Raw genomic sequence first — 19,528 nt, 5'->3', positions numbered from 1 at the left:
AATCTGCTCGAATCGAGCAGTTTTTGACAGTTCCCCGCGCAAACAAAAATCTGCTCGATTTTCCCCATTTCATAAACAAATCAGCCGTTAAAAAAACCCAACTTCTGGTGCCAAAAATGAAGCACAAAACCGCGCTCACGATGGACGTTCCGCTGTCCGTGGACGTGGTCACCGGTGAGACGTGCTCCCGGGCGGTCCAGAAGGTGATCGAGGTGCTGCTCTACCAGCGCAACCAGATTCCGTTTTGCTACGACACGTTCCGCACGATCGTGGCCAAATTTGTCAAAAAGGAAGCGACTCAGGAGGGGGAGGACCCGGACTGGAAGGATTACCGGCTGGTGAAGCAGCGGGATGCCGCCGTGGACACCTTGGACAGGATACGGCAGTTGTTTAAGGTACGTTAGGATTGGTTTGACGAGTTAAGATTATTTTTAACACATTTTCCGGTATTTACAGGAACTTCCCACAGTGACCTCGCAAGGATCGTCCGTGCTGCTGCTGTTCGGTTCCACCGTGTACACCGCCAAGGAAGCCTTCCAGGTCAATCTCCCGCCGGTCAATCCAGACCACCACGCCGACTTGCACCGGCCCGCGCTGGAAACGGCCCTGAAACAGCTTGCGATGGCGTTGACCCTGTCGGAAGAGCTGCAGACGGGCAGCGAGCGGATAACCGGGCCGACCAGGATGTTTCTGCTGGTGAACCGTGTCGAGACGGAGTCGGAAGTGCCGTGCCCCAGCTGGCAACGGATGGAAGAGTTTCGACTGCCGGCGAGCTGCCGACGGCACGTGATTAATTTGTTCCAGAACAGCAGGGACGTGCGACGGCTGACGTGCTGCAAGGAAATGCCCATTTACGAAGAAGAAGGTGACGTGGAAATCGGGCAGGAAGCGATGGAGGTTGAAGAGGAGGGCGAGGAAGAGCCGGAAGAGTTGGCACTTGCTTGGTATCAGATCGGAGAGGGGTTGAAAGGGTACAAGGATGCTGAAGTGAAGGGGAAGCTGATTTGGAATTGTGGTTCGTAATTTGCGTTGTTTCCGAGTGTGATTGTTCTTTGAAAGTATGTTGTGTGCATGATAGTTCATTTTAAATACTCTGATTAAAAACATCTTTTTAAGCTTGATAGTTTTATTATGCAAATTACTTACATCCTATGGAATAAACCTAATTATAAACAAATACCTAAACTTACTCGCTACCAGACTCAACCCTCGACATCTCCGCAGCATGTTTCTTCACGTGATGCGTTCGTAGCGCGGCCTTCGTCACAAATTTCCTGGTGCAATCCCCCACGCCGCACCCGAGCAACTTCACATTAACTTCCTTCGGATGAATGTGTCTCAAGTGGGACGTCAGCTCGCCGGAAGTCACGAAGCGCTTCCCGCAGTACAAGCAACCGTGATTCTTCTCGCCCTTGTGGGCCTTCATGTGGACGTACAACCCGTTCCGGGTGCTCAACTGCTTCCCACAAATGTTACAATCCAGCATCTTCCGGGTTCCCTCCTCGGAATGGCACGCGTCCCGGTGCTCCTTAAGCTCGAAGGATTGCTTGTACGCCCTCGGACATTGGTCACACGCGTAGGGACGCTCGTTTGTGTGGGTGCGAATGTGACGCCGAAGGTCATCGGAGCGCAGGAACGTTCGACTGCAGTACTCGCAGGGCTTGCCCGGTTCGCTGTCCCTCGAGTGGATCTTTTTGTGCCGCGTCAGCGTCTGAGGCTGCGTGAACGTCTTGTGACAAATATCGCACTCATGCCTCTTCACCGAATCCCCCTTCGACGGATTGTTACTCTCCGTCGGTTTATCTTCAACGTACATCAATGTAAACTTCTCCTTCGTGGTCTGATCCGTGTACCCCCCAACAGATTCCGAAGGCTCCTCTTCCTCATACTCTTCAACCATCTGCTCGTCCTCTCCAACAATCTCCGTAAATGTGACTGCTTCCTCCTCACGAGGATCAACCTTCACGACGGGTTTCGTCTCCGCTACCAACTTGGACAAACACTCATCCAGCAAGGAATCGCTCACGCGACACATCTCGATAAACTGAAACGCTGCCCTCGCCTTCTCCACGCAGGCCAAACATATTGTCGTCGGAAGCCTGTCATCCTTCTTGCCAATCTAAAAAATATAATCCTACCATCAAAAACCACAAAAAAAAGAAAGCAAAGCGTACCCCATCGTTCACGAACAAACTCAGCACCTCCACGAACGAATGCACCTGGTGGGTGTTCGAAACTTCGTCCTCTTCGAGAAAGATTTCGTCGATCTGGTACAGCTCAAACTCGGGATCGGTCTCGTCCGACGGCGACGCCAGACAGGTGCGGCACACGGTTGGTAGTTTGGTGCCAAGGGACGCCGCGGTTTGTGGGGGACGAGGGCCGGCTTCGTCCATCGTGGCGGGAAACTGTGAACTTGTTAAATTGTGAAAACTTTGAACAGAAATGACCGAAATTTTATTTGTTTGGGCTGCTGACATCAACAAACAGCAAACCAGCCTGATGGCAAGATTGTCAAATTGTATGTATGGGCCGCGATACTCACATTGGTTGGACCCAGACTGGTGGCAAGCTTGTCAAAAAGTGAACCTCACTTTTGACAGTCCATATAGGGTAAATGCCCTATAAACTGGTTGCACAAAATAGGGTATACAGGCCATTTATAAGTAAATTTGAAAATAAGTTTATTTAATATTTAGGTTTGTAATTTGAAATTGTTATTTATTGTCTAGTTATTTTTTTTGTTAAGACCGAGCCATGCGGTAAGGCTTCCGCCTCGCAAATGGGAGTTCAGAACCCGGTGCGGACCAACATAGCTGGTGATCGTTTTCCTTCTGGATACGATTTCTAAGTAAAGGAAAGGTAGTTTATCGTCACAAGCTGTACATTATCTTCTTGGAATATTGACATTTTACCTCATTTAACACTAAAATATGTTAATAAAGTTAACATTAAAAAATGTGAACGATTGATTTCGTCCTCAAAAGGCTGGATAATATTGGCAAGATTGTCAAATTGTATGTATGGGCCGCGATACTCACATTGGTTGGACCGTGGACCCCGCTATTTGGTCGCTTTACCCCTCTGACGCTAAATATAGGGTAAAAGAGCCAGCAAATGTGCAATTGAAAAAAAGTTTTTTTTTGTGAAAAAATATTTCAAATTGTGTTTTTGATGAATAATTTTGAATATGTTTTGTCGAAAAATAAATAACTAGAAAAAATAAAATATTATCCAGCCTTTTGAGGACGAAATCAATCGTTCACATTTTTTAATGTTAACTTTATTAACATATTTTAGTGTTAAATGAGGTTAAATGTCAATATTCCAAGAAGATAATGTACAGCTTGTGACGATAAACTACCTTTCCTTTACTTAGAAATCGTATCCAGAAGGAAAACGATCACCAGCTATGTTGGTCCGCACCGGGTTCTGAACTCCCATTTGCGAGGCGGAAGCCTTACCGCATGGCTCGGTCTTAACAAAAAAAATAACTAGACAATAAATAACAATTTCAAATTACAAACCTAAATATTAAATAAACTTATTTTCAAATTTACTTATAAATGGCCTGTATACCCTATTTTGTGCAACCAGTTTATAGGGCATTTACCCTATATGGACTGTCAAAAGTGAGGTTCACTTTTTGACAAGCTTGCCACCAGTCTGCAGCAAACAAACTTTTAAACCTGTCAAACTTTGTTGACGATTACACGTTTAACGGGTTTGAAGCAAACTTCAAACTGAGCGCCAACTAGCGACGACTAGCAAAATCAGTAAAATCGATTCATGTTACACGGTCATCGAGGTGTAAGGTAAACTCGCAAAATTTCAGTTATGCATGCACGAAAAATCAGAGATATGTAAAGATAGTTTCAATCTTTTTTTTGAAATTAAATATATCTTTATTGAACTTTCTTATATAATTACATTTCATTTACACTCAGCCAAAATATCTATTAAAATTCATATGGCGTACCTTATAAACTGTGAAAAGTTAATCGTTTTTGAATTCCATAAGTTTAAATTATGACTTTTCTAAATCTTATTCAATTTATATGGTAGGCTTATGGCATTCATTAAAATTATTTATGTGAAAATATCATATGGCCAACCTTATGAACCAGAAATTAGTAGTGGAGGAGCGGCCTTCAGCAGATTGCAGGTTTTTAACTAAATTTTGAGTTTTTACGTTTTGTTTTGCTATTAATTTGCTTTGCTTTGCTTAACAGGTTAAGTAAATGTTTTCCCTGCTGCAGAGACCAGGCGTACCTGGACAAAGGCAACGACTTCCAGGAATCGACGCCAATCGAACAACATGGGCTAAGAAGGGACAATTCGATCGAAGGCTCGCATCGGTTGTTGTTTATGCTGCAGAAAATTATCGGCATCGTGCTGGTCATCGAGGAGTGGTCCTCTTCGTTCAGTCTTAAGGCAAGGATGTTCGTGCTGAGTCGGCTCGCGTTGAGAAAGGTTAATGGGTGAGTTGTTTTGAGATACTTTTTAATATGAAATATGTAAGCAACATCCACCTCCAGCATCATCCGTACGGACGCTGTGGGTTGCGGTATTGACATTGACGACATCGACGTGGTCATCTCGTCAACATGCCGCGCCACATCAACACGTAAATTGGCCGGACCGGGCGAACAAATTGTGCCGGAAACCGGGAACCTTCATCACGATGCTGATCGACTAGGAGCAAAAGAAGTTCCAGTTGACCCTGGCCGAGGCTGGCAGGCAGCCGCTAGAGCCGATCGAAATCCATTCGAACGCCGAAGAGGAATACGCCGTGCTGTACTCGGCGGTGCTGAATGACCTGTGTGAAGCCCCGGATCAGCAAAAGCAAACGATCAAGAAGATTCACAGCGGAATGTCGAACACTAGCATGACCAAGTAGAACTTGTTCAGAAAGCTGAAGGATCGCATTGACATTAATTGACCCTTCCAGCGAAATTATCAAAATGCTACTTTTTCTGCCAATGACTTAATAAATAATGTAACTTTTGTGAAATAAACTGATATATTTATGTTCAATCATTAATTAACTTTTAATTTAAACAACAACACAAATATCACATTTATAAGATAACTATATAAAATACAAAAAACTGTGTGTTTATCATATTTTATGTTTATATGTTTTTCTTATGAAAGCAAAAATCGCTCATACATAAAATTTATAAGATTTGCTTATGGAAAATAATTCATTCAACGATCCAATAAAATTTATAAGGTTTGCTTATAGAAAAAATCTATATGGCATCCTTATGGCTGATATAACTTTTTTTGGCTGAGTGTACATGCTAAGTGGTATGGCCTAATGCTCTTCATCTTTGTTGTATTATTAAAGGTATGAACAAGATTGTCCGTTCGGCCCAGACGCAAACGCAAAATTTTGCGCCTGTCATCATAGCTTGCCAGTCATCGACCATTGAACAAAGCAACCCCTGCAGATTGTTCGACTGACAGTTGATGGAAAAATCGAACTGGCACAGCGTTCTGCGTTCACCACTGCGTCGAACGGACAATCTTGTTCTTACCTTAACTGATCACATTTATTTTATTTACTTCAAATTGTTTTACATTATTGCATTGAATCGAATACATTTTGGTAAAAAAGAAAAAAAAATCACTTTAACAACTAATCCTAACTTAAACCTAAAAAAATAAATTCATTTAAATATTCCAAATCACTAGAACGAGTAAACTACTAACTGTATTTTACACGGTATTTTAAGATGAATGCTCCAAGAGTTCTTACTTGTTCCTGGCGAGTTTTGCAACCACGCAGTGTTGTTGTCATCTCGATGAAAATGTTCAAAAGTTCTTGTGATGAAAACAGGTCACTTATACTTCCTTCACCCGTTGATGTTGGTTGGTTTTCCCTCGGTTGCTGACTGAAGCCAGGAGGTGTTGTAGTCTCTGCAACTTTTTGCCGCTGATTCAACGGCAATGGTTGCAGATTTGGAACCACTCGAACAGATCCCGCTCCTGGTGACGCCAAAGCAGGAAAATCCACACCCGTGAAAATTGGTGTTTTTTTTTTTTGCGACGATTTGGTTGGTGCCTCGTCGTTGCTTGCTGCCGAATTTTTACAAACTCAGCTCGTTTTGGGCAGCTTCGATTCTTGGTAGAATGGTCGCCGCCGCAATTGAAGCATTTCGCTTCGATGTTCTCGTTGATTGTGTTGCAAGCTTGAGTTTTGTGCTCACCTCCGCAGGTTGCACAACCACTCTTGATGAAACAGTTCCTTCCACCATGTCCAAACCGCAAGCAGTTCGAACACTGTGTCACGTCACGGTACACTGGACGATGAGTGATAACGTTCCCAAGTCACGATGATGTTGAAAATTGCCCGAACTGCTTTCAGCTCAGTCGGCGTTGTCGATCCTTTCTCGAAATGAACCAGGTACAGTTGATCACGATACTTGATGTCCTTGTTGTGTCTCGTCATCTTGAAGACTTCGATCACGTTCAACTTAAGAATTTTTAGCTCTTCTTTCAGCACACTCACATCCATGTCGTACAGGCCTCGGAGGACCTGTTTCATGGGGCATTTACCTGGATCGTCATGGCTGTAGTATTCAATCTTTGTGTTGTTCAGGAAATCCCGAACGTAGTTGTAACCCGAATGGAAGCTCTTAAAGCACCAGATTTGATAAATCCGGTCAGCCACTTTCGCACCGAATCCGATGACGATGTTTTCACAAAAATGGGTGGCAACTTTTCCCGTCGTTCAAATTCTTCCTTCTTGCTCACGTCACACAGGAGGCACAGACAAACAGACATGAAAGTTAGAACAAAATCGTGATCAAAAAGTGGGACCAGTTTAAATTTGAATTTAGTTTGCTCACTAGCGACATCTACTGGCTATTCCTAGAAACCACTTCTTATGTATGACAGCAGAGCTTTGATGTGTATGTGTGTGAACTGTGACAGACTGTCAACGTCAAAACAAAACATTCAAATCAGACATCGTGTCGGAACATAAAACACATCCTCGTCGACGGAACGTTCGTTCGCAGCTATTTGACCGCCAAGCGCGGTTTAAAAAAGAGAGGATATAATGCATTCTAAATTGTGAACAGATGCTTTCTACGAACCGAACTCCTGTAAAGGTTTCCACCGATGGAGTTGTGTCTTCAGCCGCAGATTATTATTTACTTAACAATTGTACAGATGGTTATGGGGTCGGAGTACAAAAGTCCAGTCTGTATTTCGGGGGGTTGGGGGACATATTAAAGAACGAAAGTACATATAAACAGGGGCCAACATGCACGATCAGTGCAAGACACCAAAAAACCAAAAATCTTTGCAATCCAGACAGTTGAGGAGAAGGTGAAGTTCTTCGGTGGATTACACCAACTCGTCAAAACGGATGTGGACAACAGCAGCTAGCTTCCACGCAAAATCATTTCAACTGCACCGGTTCTGTATCAGTTCGAGCCACCTCCTGGTACTGCAGACTGTTCACTGCTCACAGTCAACGGGAAAACAAATGGTTCGTAGAAAAATGAAATGATGTCCCGAAGCGAATGCTTTTATGAAAAACCCCCTCTCTCATCAAACACACGTGTACTCATAAAGATAACATAAACAAAACAACACCGGAAATGAAGGCTGTCACTTGAAAACGCTGTCACAAAGGCGCCTCTAGCGGTGAATCCGAAAAGTAGTAACCATGCTTTCTGATTGTTTAAAAAAAGTCCGTTACCAAGGGGTTAGACTCTCTACACGGTTTTCTGAACAAGCGTTTGTGTTCATGGTGCGATTGGGTGCGCGATGGTGCTGGCGGTGTGCGCGCACTCAATTGACGCGCGGAACTGTCATAGAATTTTCTCTGCCAAACTGGCACCACTTCATTTTGAAATGTCAAAATCGAAGAATGTCAAAATCGAAGCTTTCTCGAACGGAAAAAGCCAGGAAGGACTCAAAACATGGTCCAGTTTTACGATGAGGCCATGAAAGCGGTGCAGCGATATGTCTTCCGGAACGGTCATCTGCAGCGGTTCGAGCACCTGCTGGCCGATTAGTTGGAGGACGGTAAATTTCAGCAAGGATAATGAACTAATCGCGAGCAGCTGTTTTGACCGGTTTCGAAGACCGTCGGAGAAGACGTCATCGCGAGCAAGTCGGTTACTTCTGCGTCCGTTCTGCGCCAACTCCATCCACATGCTGTCCTCTAGTCGCATGCTGTCTTCTTCAGTGGTAACCGGGACGGGTTCATCATCCGAGCGTTTTGATTCAGGCACCCTGCAAAACTTCCTTGCCTCTTCCTGTGTCGGTCGGACTCCGAGAATGTGGTAACTCCCTGCGGAGATGCTCGGCGGAGATGCTCGGCTAGATGCAGATAATCCTGCGGCGCTGGTCAAGCTGGTAGGTTGGCCGGTTAATTCTTGAAGATTTTAGGATTTTGACTTAATTTTCATTGTAGTGTTCTGAGGCGGGACGCCGGTGGCGGAACGTGGGATTAGTGGAATGATCAGCGATCACGGAGGAGATTCGCAGGACGTTCAAGTTGCTCGTGAATCGGTGGGGAAGGTCGAGGGCACGCCGCCAACTCAGAAAGTTGTTCTTGCTGAACATTTCGCTGATCCCGGAGGAGAAGCAACCAGCAGCATAAAGGTTTGACGACCTGCGAGTGGAGATTCCTGATAGGAAAATCGTCGAATCGGGTCGTCATAAATTATGGTTTGTTTCGATGCCGTACTTGATGCCGCCGACGTCGATTCTGCTGTGCATACACAAGTTGCAGACGTCGACGAAGCACAAGCTTAAATCAAGCGAGTTGTTTAAAAGTAGTTAGAATTTCAGGAAACAGGAAATGAACAAATAAATTATTAAATAAAAAAATATTTCATACATGAATTACAAAAAACTCCCTTCCTTTTCCAAACCGAAAAGTTTTATTTGAAATCTGCCGTGAGCAATGTTTTACTATGAAGATTTTCGAGATTTTGCGAGCTGTTTTCGGCTTTGTGTCACAAAAAAAACATTTTTATCAAAATATCCAAAGATATGTCCGGATCTTGACTCATTTTCAATGTTTTGTCTCGTTTTTTATGGGAATGAGCTCGTTGGAATCGGAAGATGCACAGTTGAATCACCTTGGAAGAATGCCCTTTCGGCACCTTCTCCTCAATAAGCACCTGAAAGGTAGCCGGGTCAATATATGGACGGAACAGGCTTTCATTTAAACCTTGGCCTTTTCTTGATCCCGGGTAAACAACAAAGTCCTCGCCCTTGCGGTGGGCCATGTGCTTCGGGTCGAGATGGACCAGAGCTTACGTTGTTGCCAGAGTTTGGTGGGATTCGGGGAAGTCAGCGATGGCTAGGGTTTCTTGGGCGTTCGGCAGATTGGAAATCGACGAAGGTGCCCTCGAGGGTGACGGCGTTTCGCAGACAGAGCAAAACAAACTCCAATGTGGTGTCGGAATGGCCGCTGATTGGACTTCGGTGCGAAAGGCTGCTTCCGGCGCTGGGTACAATCTGCGTCATGTTCCAAGCAAATCGCGAAATCAACATCCCCTGGACACCGTTTGCCTTCTTGGGCAGCCCCGGCAGCAGATGAACAGTGAATATCCCGGCCTTTCTCTGCATAAAATCGTTCAGCTGTTCTTTAGCAGCTTCTGTGACGTCTGCAGAAAACTCCGGAATGCCGGACCATTCCGTTCCGCAAGGACCTCCACAAACGCCGGGTGTTCGTTACGTTAAAAAAACCCCAAAGTTTGTTTGTAAACATAAATCATTATGACGTTTCTAGAAGTGTTGCCATCAAAGTTGCCATGATTTTAAGATTTTTTTTCTCCAAATGGGTGCGTGAGGTGCGTGATGGTGCGCGAGGGTGCTGGAGGTGTGCGCGACTGTTTTAACTCAGTGCACGCACCGCGTGCTGAGTGTCCAACTCCTGGTTTGACAACTGGTTTTGATGGTTGAGTGCTTTTAATTAGAATATGTTGGAATTAGCGAGCATTCGAATTAGCGGACATTCGTAGTAGCGAAATCCGAATCAACTAATCCGCTCTGTATGCTTACAAAAACGGTGCCCGGCGTGTCCTGAGGAGCATCTTCCCGCCTGTCTCAAGATAAAATGAAAAAAACCCATACTCTCGTGTTTTATCACACAGGACCCGAAAATACGGTCCATCCGCAGAATCCACTTGGGAGATTTGGCTCCAACAATATTCATCTATGGTTTCTCCAGACAAATTTGGATAAGTTATGTTTTCGATTCATTATTTTATTCGGGAGCACCATTTAAAAGGGGCGATACTACATTGATCTTACGGCCTTCTTCCCATTTTAACAAGGCAACAAGATCAGTGTCGTACCGCCCCTTTCAAATGTTGTTCCAGTATTTTTATTATTGTTATAATCAAAACGGCAACTTCGCTTCGGATTAGTTAACGGTTACTTTAAAAACATTGCAATCTTTATAATAATATCTAAAATTAAAGCGCATCTTATAAGTTTTGGACAAAATTTATTTCACCCTCCCGTTCTCAATTTGAGATCTTCAACAGCACCAGATCCTTGACCTTCTCGTACTCAAAGTAGCGCGGAAAGTTCGTCGACACCTGTTTCAACTTCCAGCGCGCAATTCCAAAGCGATTGTTCCGTCGGTAAAATACGCGCAAAAAGTGCTCGTAGCTTGGCGCCACCGAATCCATGTCCTCCACGGTAAATACATATCGTTTCTCCAGCGCAATGTAGACCGCCTTTAGCTTGGGCAGCTCAAGCAGCAATCCCTCCAGGGCGAGCACGAATGCGTTTGTGATCTCGTCGTCGTAAATCACTGGAAGAAATGTTTAAGGAGATATGTTTTTGTTGTGTAGGGAAGTTTTCGGTTTTGACTTTTCTCACCATCAGCACATATCACATATTCAACGTCTTGCAGTTGAGTTTTAAGATACTCGGAATAATCTTCATACTTGACTTTGAAGTCGAGCTCCGTAACGACCACATTGCAGTCTGGATCCTTCAGGTGTGCATTGCGATCGATGTTGGCCTGAATCAGCTTCAACAGTCCACCGATGTTGATGTCTGCGAAAAAGGGGATTCAGTATGTATCGAAATGATCAGGTTTGAATTAACGTGCCAAAACATTGTCAACGCTACAATACCTGACTGTTGATTAACTTTGAATGTGCATTTCGTTAAAGATGCAGTTCAAAGCCATTCAACATTGAGGTAACACGTTAGAGTTTGAAATAACAGCTGTCAATTTTGAAAGCACCACGTAATCAGCTCACCTGTGCAGATAACTTCGCGCGCGCAAAAACTAGACACGATGCTGGTTAAGCCAACGCCGGATCCCAGCTCTAGGATTTTTCTATTTTTAAACCGCTTCTCGTAATGCAGAATGTAATCAGCCAGCAGCAGTGCACCGCGCCAAATTTGCAAACCAACCAGATCAAGTTTCGTCGATTTCGAGTGCTCTGGAACGGATATTGGAAATGCATGAAATATTGGTGAAGAACTTTTAGAGTGTAACTACATGGGTTACCTATTTCAATAACGCCTTTCGTTTTCCGCTCCAGGATCAAATCACCATCCTTGTCGAGACTCACACCGTTTTCCGTAACACTTTCCGACTCATCTTGATCCTTGTTGATTGAATTGGTGGAACCGTTGAGACATTTTCCACCATTTGCATACTTTTCAGCGCAATCCGAATCAGAATCATTGCTTTTGCCATTCTCCCACTGGTTTGAATTGTTACGCCTGTCCTCTAAACGCTTCGGATAGACGAATGTAAATTTAGATATGCTGTCTACAAGGAGAGAAAAATGGCAAGTTATGGTTTGAGGATTTCAAAGCAAAAAAGTAAATCCGAAAATAGCACTCACTTCCGTTTGCTGCGTCCGTGGTGGCAAAATCCGTTTCTTCGTACAGCTCCGACTGTACCTCAAAGGTAGACATTTTCCTTCGACGATGGGATGGAACGATCCAATATCGAACAAAATTTTCTACTCAATCGAGTCGCGAATCAGGGCGCTATCGTATCACGACCGTTCGGCACCACTCATCAGTCTGGTCTGTAACCGGAAAAAAAAGTTCTCGTAGAAATTTGGCAACCAGAGAAGCGTCGTTTCTTTTTTCTTGCATTCGGTTTGGTATCATCTTCACCACATAAGCCACAGAAAAGTAGACGAAACACTTTACCTTCAAAACATTGACCAGCAAAACGGTCAGGTTGAATTCAAATTATAGTTCAGCCAAAACTCAAATCAAATAGTGGTGATTTGACATCATAGGCTAAGACAGCGCATCACGATGGTTTTAATTTGTTTTGCCAAACACTCACTAGGTTGCGCTAGTATAATGACTTTAACATACCTAATGAGGAGTACCGTCTGTTTATCTGTGATAAACAAAATCTGTAAGATGGATCACGCGTCCGAGAGTTCGTACATGGGTACAACAAAAGAGCGCAAACGAGCGATGTGTTGTTTTTTTTATATAAATAAGCTAGTTTTATTTGTCGCAGCTTGTGATCCACGCGACCAAGCACGCTTTTTCACTCGTGAGTAAACATTCACGATCGTGTGCGATGCATTCACGCTCATTCAAAATATGTTGCGTCTGGTCAAGGTGCACAAGCATGCTGCACTGCTGTGCTAAATGTTTTTAAACAGCTGTTGTTAAAAATAATCCTCTTTTTTCACACAAAGAGAACGGACAGCTGTGACGAATGATGCTGGTGAGGTGAAAATTTAGCAAACATTAGACTTTTATTTTCAGAGTTTTGTCCCCCATTTGCTAGAAACTCTAAAAATAAGTTTCCATCTCTGAGAATAAACAACTTTCAGCTTTTGGACTCCGTTTTAAATGAAATCTACTTGATCGTTAAGTTTCATAGTTTATTATCAAAAAGCTAACATTTGATAAAGTTATGAAGATATTTCCTTGAAAATCCTTGACAAAAATGCAAACAACGTTTTCGATTTCGAAACCATGATTCCAAAACGCTACCAACTGCTTCAATTTTGCTAACAACGACACTGTTTTCAAATTCGTAAACACATGTTGGCGGTGACATGCACGACACCCGAAGAATTTAACACCAAAAGTTCAAGTTCAACGATCGTCGCAACAAGTAGGTAGCAGGTGGTGCTCCCACTATTATCGGCGTCGTTGGGCGTAGACTAACCGTGAAAGAATTTCCGCACCATCCGACGCGCAAACTATCGCCATCAGAGCGCCGCGCTGTCATCTATTAAACTACGATCAATCCGCAGCAGACGAAATTTTGGCTGGCGGGGCGGTTAAAATTAGAACCAAAAATAAACATTCGGTGTGTCTTGTGTGGGTCGATCCCGTCTAGCGTACAGGGAAAGACTTTCACTTTCGCGTGAGGGAGGGCACGTGACCGGCTATTTACGATGGAAATGAGTCGCATCAAAACTATTTATGCTAATTATATTTTGATTAATGAATGAGCAGTTCCATGTTGGCTTCAAATTACTCATTGAAATGTGAAGCTCCAATTAATCTTATAATTAACAGGAGGGAGTGAATTAAAAATAGAACTGTCGCATGACTTACTTCTCAAGCTGCGTTTAAAAATAGTGTTTAATTTTGTGAGATTCTATTACACAAAGAACTGCTGATTGATACTGGCAAAACGTAAACAAATATTTTCGAACAAAACAAACTGAGCGCTAGCATGATTACGAATAGGTTAGCATGTTTCGTCCCGTCTTTGTATTAGTGAAGGCAGTGGCATTTTAGGTTGATTCATGTTTTGTTTTTGGTTCAAATCAAATCCAAATTCGATTGTGTCGAACCGATTTAAGCGTGCCAGTGTCCCGTAGTTACCCTTTTGCAAATGGTTACTACCGGTAAACTTGAAAAAAGGGTGGAAGTAACCTATTAAAGGTAGATAGATAGGCTGACCTTTTGTACAAACAAATCCAGGCAAACAAAAAAAGTAGGCAAACTGGCAAACGGTCAAAAAGTGCGAGTTTGTTTGTTTGCCGTAGTTTAATAGCTCCTTCAGCTGCTTTAGGTTGGTGTACCCCTTGGGGAACGTTACAATGTAAGGGGTTTGCTCCGAAGAAACGAACTCACTTTCAACTCCTCTTGATGGCGTGCAGCTCTACAGCATCGAGGTAGTGCGATTCCTTAAGTTCTTTTTGACATATTCAGGTGAAGCCGGTAGAAGTCCTCTGACAACAACGCGGAGTTGCCTCTCGCCTCGTTTCTCGTGGGTATAGAACTCCATTTTGTTCGCAATCAAGTGAACCCGCGCGGTTTCAAAACAGTCCTCGGAATAGGCAATCAAACGTCAAAATTACCCTCCACTAGAGGGCGCTGAAACTTGGGGTGATGTTTTCATTATATCCTACAACGAGTAAATTGGTTTGGAATTTGAAATTGTTTTATTTCTTCATAAAATCGACATTAACAGCAAATTATACCATTTTCAGGTAAGAAATAAATAGCTTAATTGATGTAAACGAAAATATTTTTGTGCTGGCCGATTTAACCTGTTCACTATCCGATTCAAAATAAGGGAATGTTTTAATCTAGCAAAACCGAACTAATCAATTGAGAATGTAGATTATTCAAGTGGACAAATATTTTTTAAAGTCACTTCTACCATAAAAGCAAAGCTCTGCTTGAAAATGATAATTGGAATGATTTTCAAAATCAGCAATCTAACCTCATTCTCGCGTTTTCAATCCGGATCTCAGAATTTTCAATGAAAAATGCAACTTAGCAAAAAAAATCAAAAAGTCAGTCGATAGAACTTTTTATTTCTTACCTCCTGTTAACTATATTTTATTCCAAAATATCAATTTTCTTTTAAAAAACCTTTAAATAGTTTTCACTCCCCTTTGCACTTATTGCGCAAAAACGTATACGTAACCTTGCACCAAAGTTCTTCTACTCGAATGTAGGTGGCGAATCCAGTTTTTAGCTTTGGTTTTGGGGACCTATACGCGCGCGTTTGTCCGTGTTTGTCCATATAATTTTCCATACAAATTTGGCAGCTGTCCATACAAAAATGATATGTGAAAATTCAAAAATCTGTATCTTCTGAAGGAATTTTTGATCGATTTGGTGTCTTCGGCAAAATTGTAGGTATGGATATGGACAAGATATGGACAACACTGGAAAAAAGTGATACACGGTGAAATTTTTTTTGGTGATTTTTAATTTAACTTTTTGTCACTAAAACTTGATTTGCAAAAAAACACTATTTTTATTTTTTTTATTTTTTGGTATGTTTTAGAGGACATCAAATGCCAACTTTTCAGAAATTTCTATGCTGTGCAAAAAAATTGTGCGAGTTATGAATGTTTGAATCAATACTGATTTTTTCAACAAATCGAAAAAATGGTCGCAAAAATTTGTCAACTTCATTTTTCGATATTAAATCAAATTTGCAATTAAAAAGTACTTTAGTGAAATTTTGATAAAGTGCACCGTTTTCAAGTTTAATCCATTTTTAGTTGACTTTCTTGAAAATAGTCGCAGTTTTTCATTTTTTTAAATTAGTGCACATGTTTGCCCACCTTCGACCCTTAGTTGCTGAGATATTGCCAGGCAAAGGTTTAAAAACAGGAAAGTTGATGTTTTCTAAGTCTCACCCAAACAACACACCATTTTCTAATGTCGATATCTCAGCAACTAATGGTCCGATTTTCAATGTTAAAACATGAAACATTCGTGAAATTTTCCGATCCCTTCGAAAAAAATATTTTCAAAATTTTTAAACCAAGACTAACATTTCAAAAAATCGTAATATTGAATGTTTGTCCCGTTTCTTTATTTATACAAATATTCTTTCACTTACTCTAGCCTACACACACGCCACCAAAATCAAACCACACCAATATAACTAAATACGCGGTAGGGTACTACCCCGGTCGTTCGCTGTGAGTGTTCGATTGCCGGCACTCTGTTGAAGGTTCGGTTATGGGTAGTATTTAATTTTGCGATATCTCGTACTCTTAATGTCGTGACAGTTAAACAAGGGCGTCTGTGTGATGTGTCCCTATACCCGTTACAAATTTCTGTTGCTTTGGCGATGGGATGGGAAAATTCTTTTAATTTAAGCACCAACAAAATTCGTAAAAAAATATATAGGAGAAATATACCCAATTCTCATCACTTTAGCCGTTTTCCGCTATTAAATCAACATTTTCAGATGTATCAACAATGGAGAGTTGCTTGCTCACTTTTAGTTGAGCTATTCATTACTTTGGAACAGTCAAAAACACTTTATGAAAGCTGTAATTCATGATCAAAGTACTGATAGGCCGATAATAGAAACAGGCTGAAAAAGGGTATAGTTCTTGGTATAGTTCCCCTATGTACGTGGGTGTACAGATTACTGAACATAAGATGACGAACTGTTTGATCAAGCGAACACCTCTGAACTGGACCAAGCTGCCGGCGGGTATGAGAATTATTCATTCATTCATTCGGGTTGATTTGACTGGGCCGAGCTCGAGTCGTCAGAGTCCCTGCTGAATATGTTGGCTGAAATTGCGAGCGGTCAGTCGAATAACCAGCTAGAAGTCGCATTACAAAAAAATTGCTATTGAAATAGATAATAAATCTTACAGTTGATAGACAAAATATTTAATTTCGTCATTTCATAGCAATTCACAATTTACACATGGATCTCGAACTCCACTTGAGGATTTCGTGTAGAATTTCCCTTGCCCCCTTTAAAAAGTGGAACATCATCAAATCTCCCTGTCCCTACGTGCGCGGAATAGATTGTGTGAAGATAAAATTCGCCGTCTCCAATGTCGAGATTTTGGAAGCACCTGTATGGAAAAACAACAAAACTTATTTGTTTGCAGAAATGGATTTCAACTAATGGACTTTTTCGGATCGATCAATTCCCAGAACGCACCATTCTTTTTTCTAAATACATTTATTTCCTAAATTAAATATTTACTTCAAACTTGTTCTGCTGTTTCGTTTTCTTCACTAAGAGAATTACAAATGTAGGAGGGGAGGGGGGCTTTCTGTGTTCAGTTAGCATTGTCACCGTGTGTGTAGGTCTGTTGTTATCGTAATATCTACTAAACGTTTGCAAAGTGCGCACTGTTCCACTAAACAGTGCGACTTTTCTTCTTTGTAAAATTCGGACAGGGTCATTAAGTGTGTGTTTGTGTTTTAAATCGTTCGGTTGTTTCTAATTTTTAAGGTAATTTTTTTAGTTGATTTAGTTGCCAATTTTGAGGAAAAAATAGATTGTAAACATGATTTTGTTTTTATTTCTTATATGTTCATACACTTTTATTTGCTTGCGTTCTCTACAATTGTGTTGTCGGGGTTGTTCACTCTCGCTCACTCTAACAAACTTTACGATTCGTTGGCCTTTGCTTTTTTCATAATTTGTAATTGTAAGTAGTAAGTGTGTTTGTGTTGTTGTGTATTTGTGTATACGTAATTGTTTTGTTTGCATACATGTGTTGCTTTTTTTTTGTATATTTATTTGTATAGATTAGAGAGAAAAACGCGAAACATTATCAAGGTTGTAATCAACTAATTGTCTAATTCCTTTCCATGTGTGTGTTGTGACTTGCTGGATTTTTCTTCTTTTATTTTTATACGGTTCACGTTCTCCGATAACAGAGCAGTTCGAAGCTTAGACTAATCCTCAATCTTAAAATTAGCATTCAAGTTTCACTGATTTTACCTTTTATTTAGTTAAATATACAAAAAAGTATTTGACCTCCACTGTTTGTCTGATTTTTTTTACTTATGAATTCCTCTAATCAGAAGAAGAAAGAGTTTGTATGTGTTGCGTGTAATGAATACGATTATTATGTTCAGTAGTAAATTGCTAATGCAGATTAAATTACGTCCGGAAACTAGTTGTTAGCTTGTTTTTTCGCATCGTGTTCACTGGAAGTTATTTTTCTGGAGAGTGCTGCTTAAAAGGGGAGGAGAATGGGTTGGGCTTTGTCTACGACTGTTTTGGAAGGAATGACGATGAATTATTCGCGCGTTTTTTTTTTGCTTTTTAGAATCGCTCTTAAGGAACAGAGATCCGATAGGTTACAGTAGGTTAAAAAGTATACTTTACAAATTAAGATAATAATCACAACTAAAACTCGAATTACATAGTTTTAAACTTATTTCAAACGAGCCGGCCGATTTGACGGCGCTCGCGATAATAATATACAAAAACAAATCAAAAGAGACTAGATTATGAAAGTAAAATCAACAATTTATCGATTACTTACTATTCTATCGATTTTTTTCTTACGTGCAAGAGCAAACCGAAAACGAATTTTACACAAAATATAAGCAATAAAAACCAAATACTGAAATTGATCGTCATTCTGAACCGATTAAAACGTTTGTGCAAAAGAGATAAATCTACAAATTTCTACATTTAGCTTCAGCTTTACACAGTCAGTGGATTGCAATGTTTCTTTGAATCAGCTCTCTCCTGGAGAAGAAGTAAGCTCATAAATTGCGGTTCAATCAACGAGAGTACACAAAATCACTACCGAATTTAATTCCAATTATTCGTTACTGCAAGTGAAAATATATATATTTATTTGTCCAAACGATATACAAAATATGTACAGTAGTATTCAAGTAAAACCGATTCTCACTAGTGAGAAACGAAAACCTGGCGCGTTTCAAAATCCAATTCTGCAGCTTCTGAGCAATGCTTTTCCTCCTGCCACGTACGTTCCTCGACCATTATTTAACAACGTTTTGTTTGTTTGTTCGCTTATTCATTTGAGTGTGTTTTAGTTTTTGTTTGTTTCGTGATGTGCGTTGATGTTTCCTCTCGCTCTCTTTCTCTCTCTTTTTGTTTATATCACACGCTGCCTCAAAAGACAGCATCACCCTAAAAAGGCTAACAAGTAAGGAGGCACGGATCACACGCTTTCGCTTTAGCTTGGCCACGTTATTTAACTGTGGGTGGGGGGGCCAGTTTACATGTTGTACGCAACGTAGATCGGGTCCAGCTGGTCCGCGAGGAAGCCATCCCGGAGGTGCATCCGCTGCTTTTCGCCCCGGCTGTTGATGGGAACCACCCCTGGAAGTTGAAAAGAGTGGAAAAACGTGAGCGAATGATGTGATGTCAGGAGCGCTCTCAGCACGGCATAGCCTCGAAAGTTCGCTGTTTGGTTTGTACTGCAATTTGCGCATCCAACGTAGGGCTTGTGATGTTACTGTTTTCTCCAGCTTTTGCATTCGTAAATGGAATGTTGTCTAGTTAAAATTTGTAGATTATTTTCGACGTTGAATAACGTCTTACACGGAAGTAACAAGATTAATCTAAAAATGGGCCATGTAAAGGAGGCATTAGACTATGACAACAAACAAACAAGCTCGCACTTTTTGAAAGTTGCATGCTATGTTCGTTTGCTTGGATTTGTTTGAAAAACGTTAGCCTGCATACACTTTCCCTTGTTTGCGAGTTTAGCAAACTGTCAAACACGAAAAAGTGTGAGTTTGCTTGTTTGTTTGCGGTAGTGTAGTGGCTCCTTGATAGTTTGGCAGTAAAGGAGGCATTAGACTATGACAACAAACA

General features: G+C 41.5%; 5 protein-coding genes across 22 annotated transcripts in view; 2 read left to right on the top strand and 3 right to left on the bottom strand.

Moving 5' to 3' along the window:
• The first annotated feature begins 52 nt into the window (after positions 1–52).
• On the top strand, positions 53–1,121 carry LOC120412552 (uncharacterized). The gene is made up of 2 exons (XM_039573057.2): positions 53–395; positions 457–1,121. The coding sequence occupies exons 1-2, from the start codon at positions 117–119 to the stop codon at positions 1,021–1,023; spliced, it is 846 nt and encodes a 281-aa protein (XP_039428991.1). The 5' UTR covers positions 53–116; the 3' UTR covers positions 1,024–1,121.
• On the bottom strand, positions 1,109–2,499 carry LOC120412551 (zinc finger protein ZFP2-like). The gene is made up of 2 exons (XM_039573056.2): positions 2,175–2,499; positions 1,109–2,119 (listed from the first exon to the last, which is right to left on the bottom strand). The coding sequence occupies exons 1-2, from the start codon at positions 2,475–2,477 to the stop codon at positions 1,187–1,189; spliced, it is 1,236 nt and encodes a 411-aa protein (XP_039428990.1). The 5' UTR covers positions 2,478–2,499; the 3' UTR covers positions 1,109–1,186.
• Positions 2,500–4,138: 1,639 nt separating this feature from the next.
• LOC120412565 (uncharacterized) lies at positions 4,139–4,973 on the top strand. Its single transcript, XM_039573070.2, has 2 exons — positions 4,139–4,478; positions 4,536–4,973. The coding sequence occupies exons 1-2, from the start codon at positions 4,366–4,368 to the stop codon at positions 4,813–4,815; spliced, it is 393 nt and encodes a 130-aa protein (XP_039429004.1). The 5' UTR covers positions 4,139–4,365; the 3' UTR covers positions 4,816–4,973.
• A 5,371-nt stretch (positions 4,974–10,344) lies between these two features.
• Positions 10,345–13,687, bottom strand: LOC120412562 (methyltransferase-like protein 22). 3 transcript variants are annotated; one of them, XM_039573065.2, is made up of 6 exons: positions 13,549–13,687; positions 11,850–12,038; positions 11,507–11,773; positions 11,253–11,438; positions 10,864–11,043; positions 10,345–10,795 (listed from the first exon to the last, which is right to left on the bottom strand). In XM_039573065.2, the coding sequence occupies exons 2-6, from the start codon at positions 11,920–11,922 to the stop codon at positions 10,503–10,505; spliced, it is 999 nt and encodes a 332-aa protein (XP_039428999.1). In that variant the 5' UTR covers positions 11,923–12,038; positions 13,549–13,687; the 3' UTR covers positions 10,345–10,502. The 3 variants fall into 3 exon arrangements, with proteins under 3 accessions (XP_039428999.1, XP_039429000.1, XP_039429001.1); XM_039573066.2 differs by lacking the exon at positions 13,549–13,687 and adding an exon at positions 13,154–13,290; XM_039573067.2 differs by lacking the exon at positions 13,549–13,687 and adding an exon at positions 12,166–12,395.
• A 5,056-nt stretch (positions 13,688–18,743) lies between these two features.
• LOC120412548 (disco-interacting protein 2) overlaps positions 18,744–19,528 on the bottom strand; it is a 209,772-nt gene continuing 208,987 nt past the window's right edge. For all 16 annotated transcript variants that reach the window (XM_052707685.1, XM_052707686.1, XM_052707681.1 and 13 more), the window contains one exon: positions 18,744–19,030. In XM_052707685.1, coding sequence (XP_052563645.1) covers positions 18,927–19,030 — 104 coding nt within the window. In that variant the 3' untranslated portion in view covers positions 18,744–18,926. The remainder of the gene's footprint in view (positions 19,031–19,528) is intronic.

The sequence above is a fragment of the Culex pipiens genome, chromosome 2 (genome assembly GCF_016801865.2).
Source record: "Culex pipiens pallens isolate TS chromosome 2, TS_CPP_V2, whole genome shotgun sequence".
Lineage (NCBI taxonomy): Eukaryota > Metazoa > Arthropoda > Insecta > Diptera > Culicidae > Culex > Culex pipiens.
The sequence above is the reverse complement of the archived record's forward strand: the minus strand, read 5'-3'. Positions and strand labels throughout refer to the sequence as shown.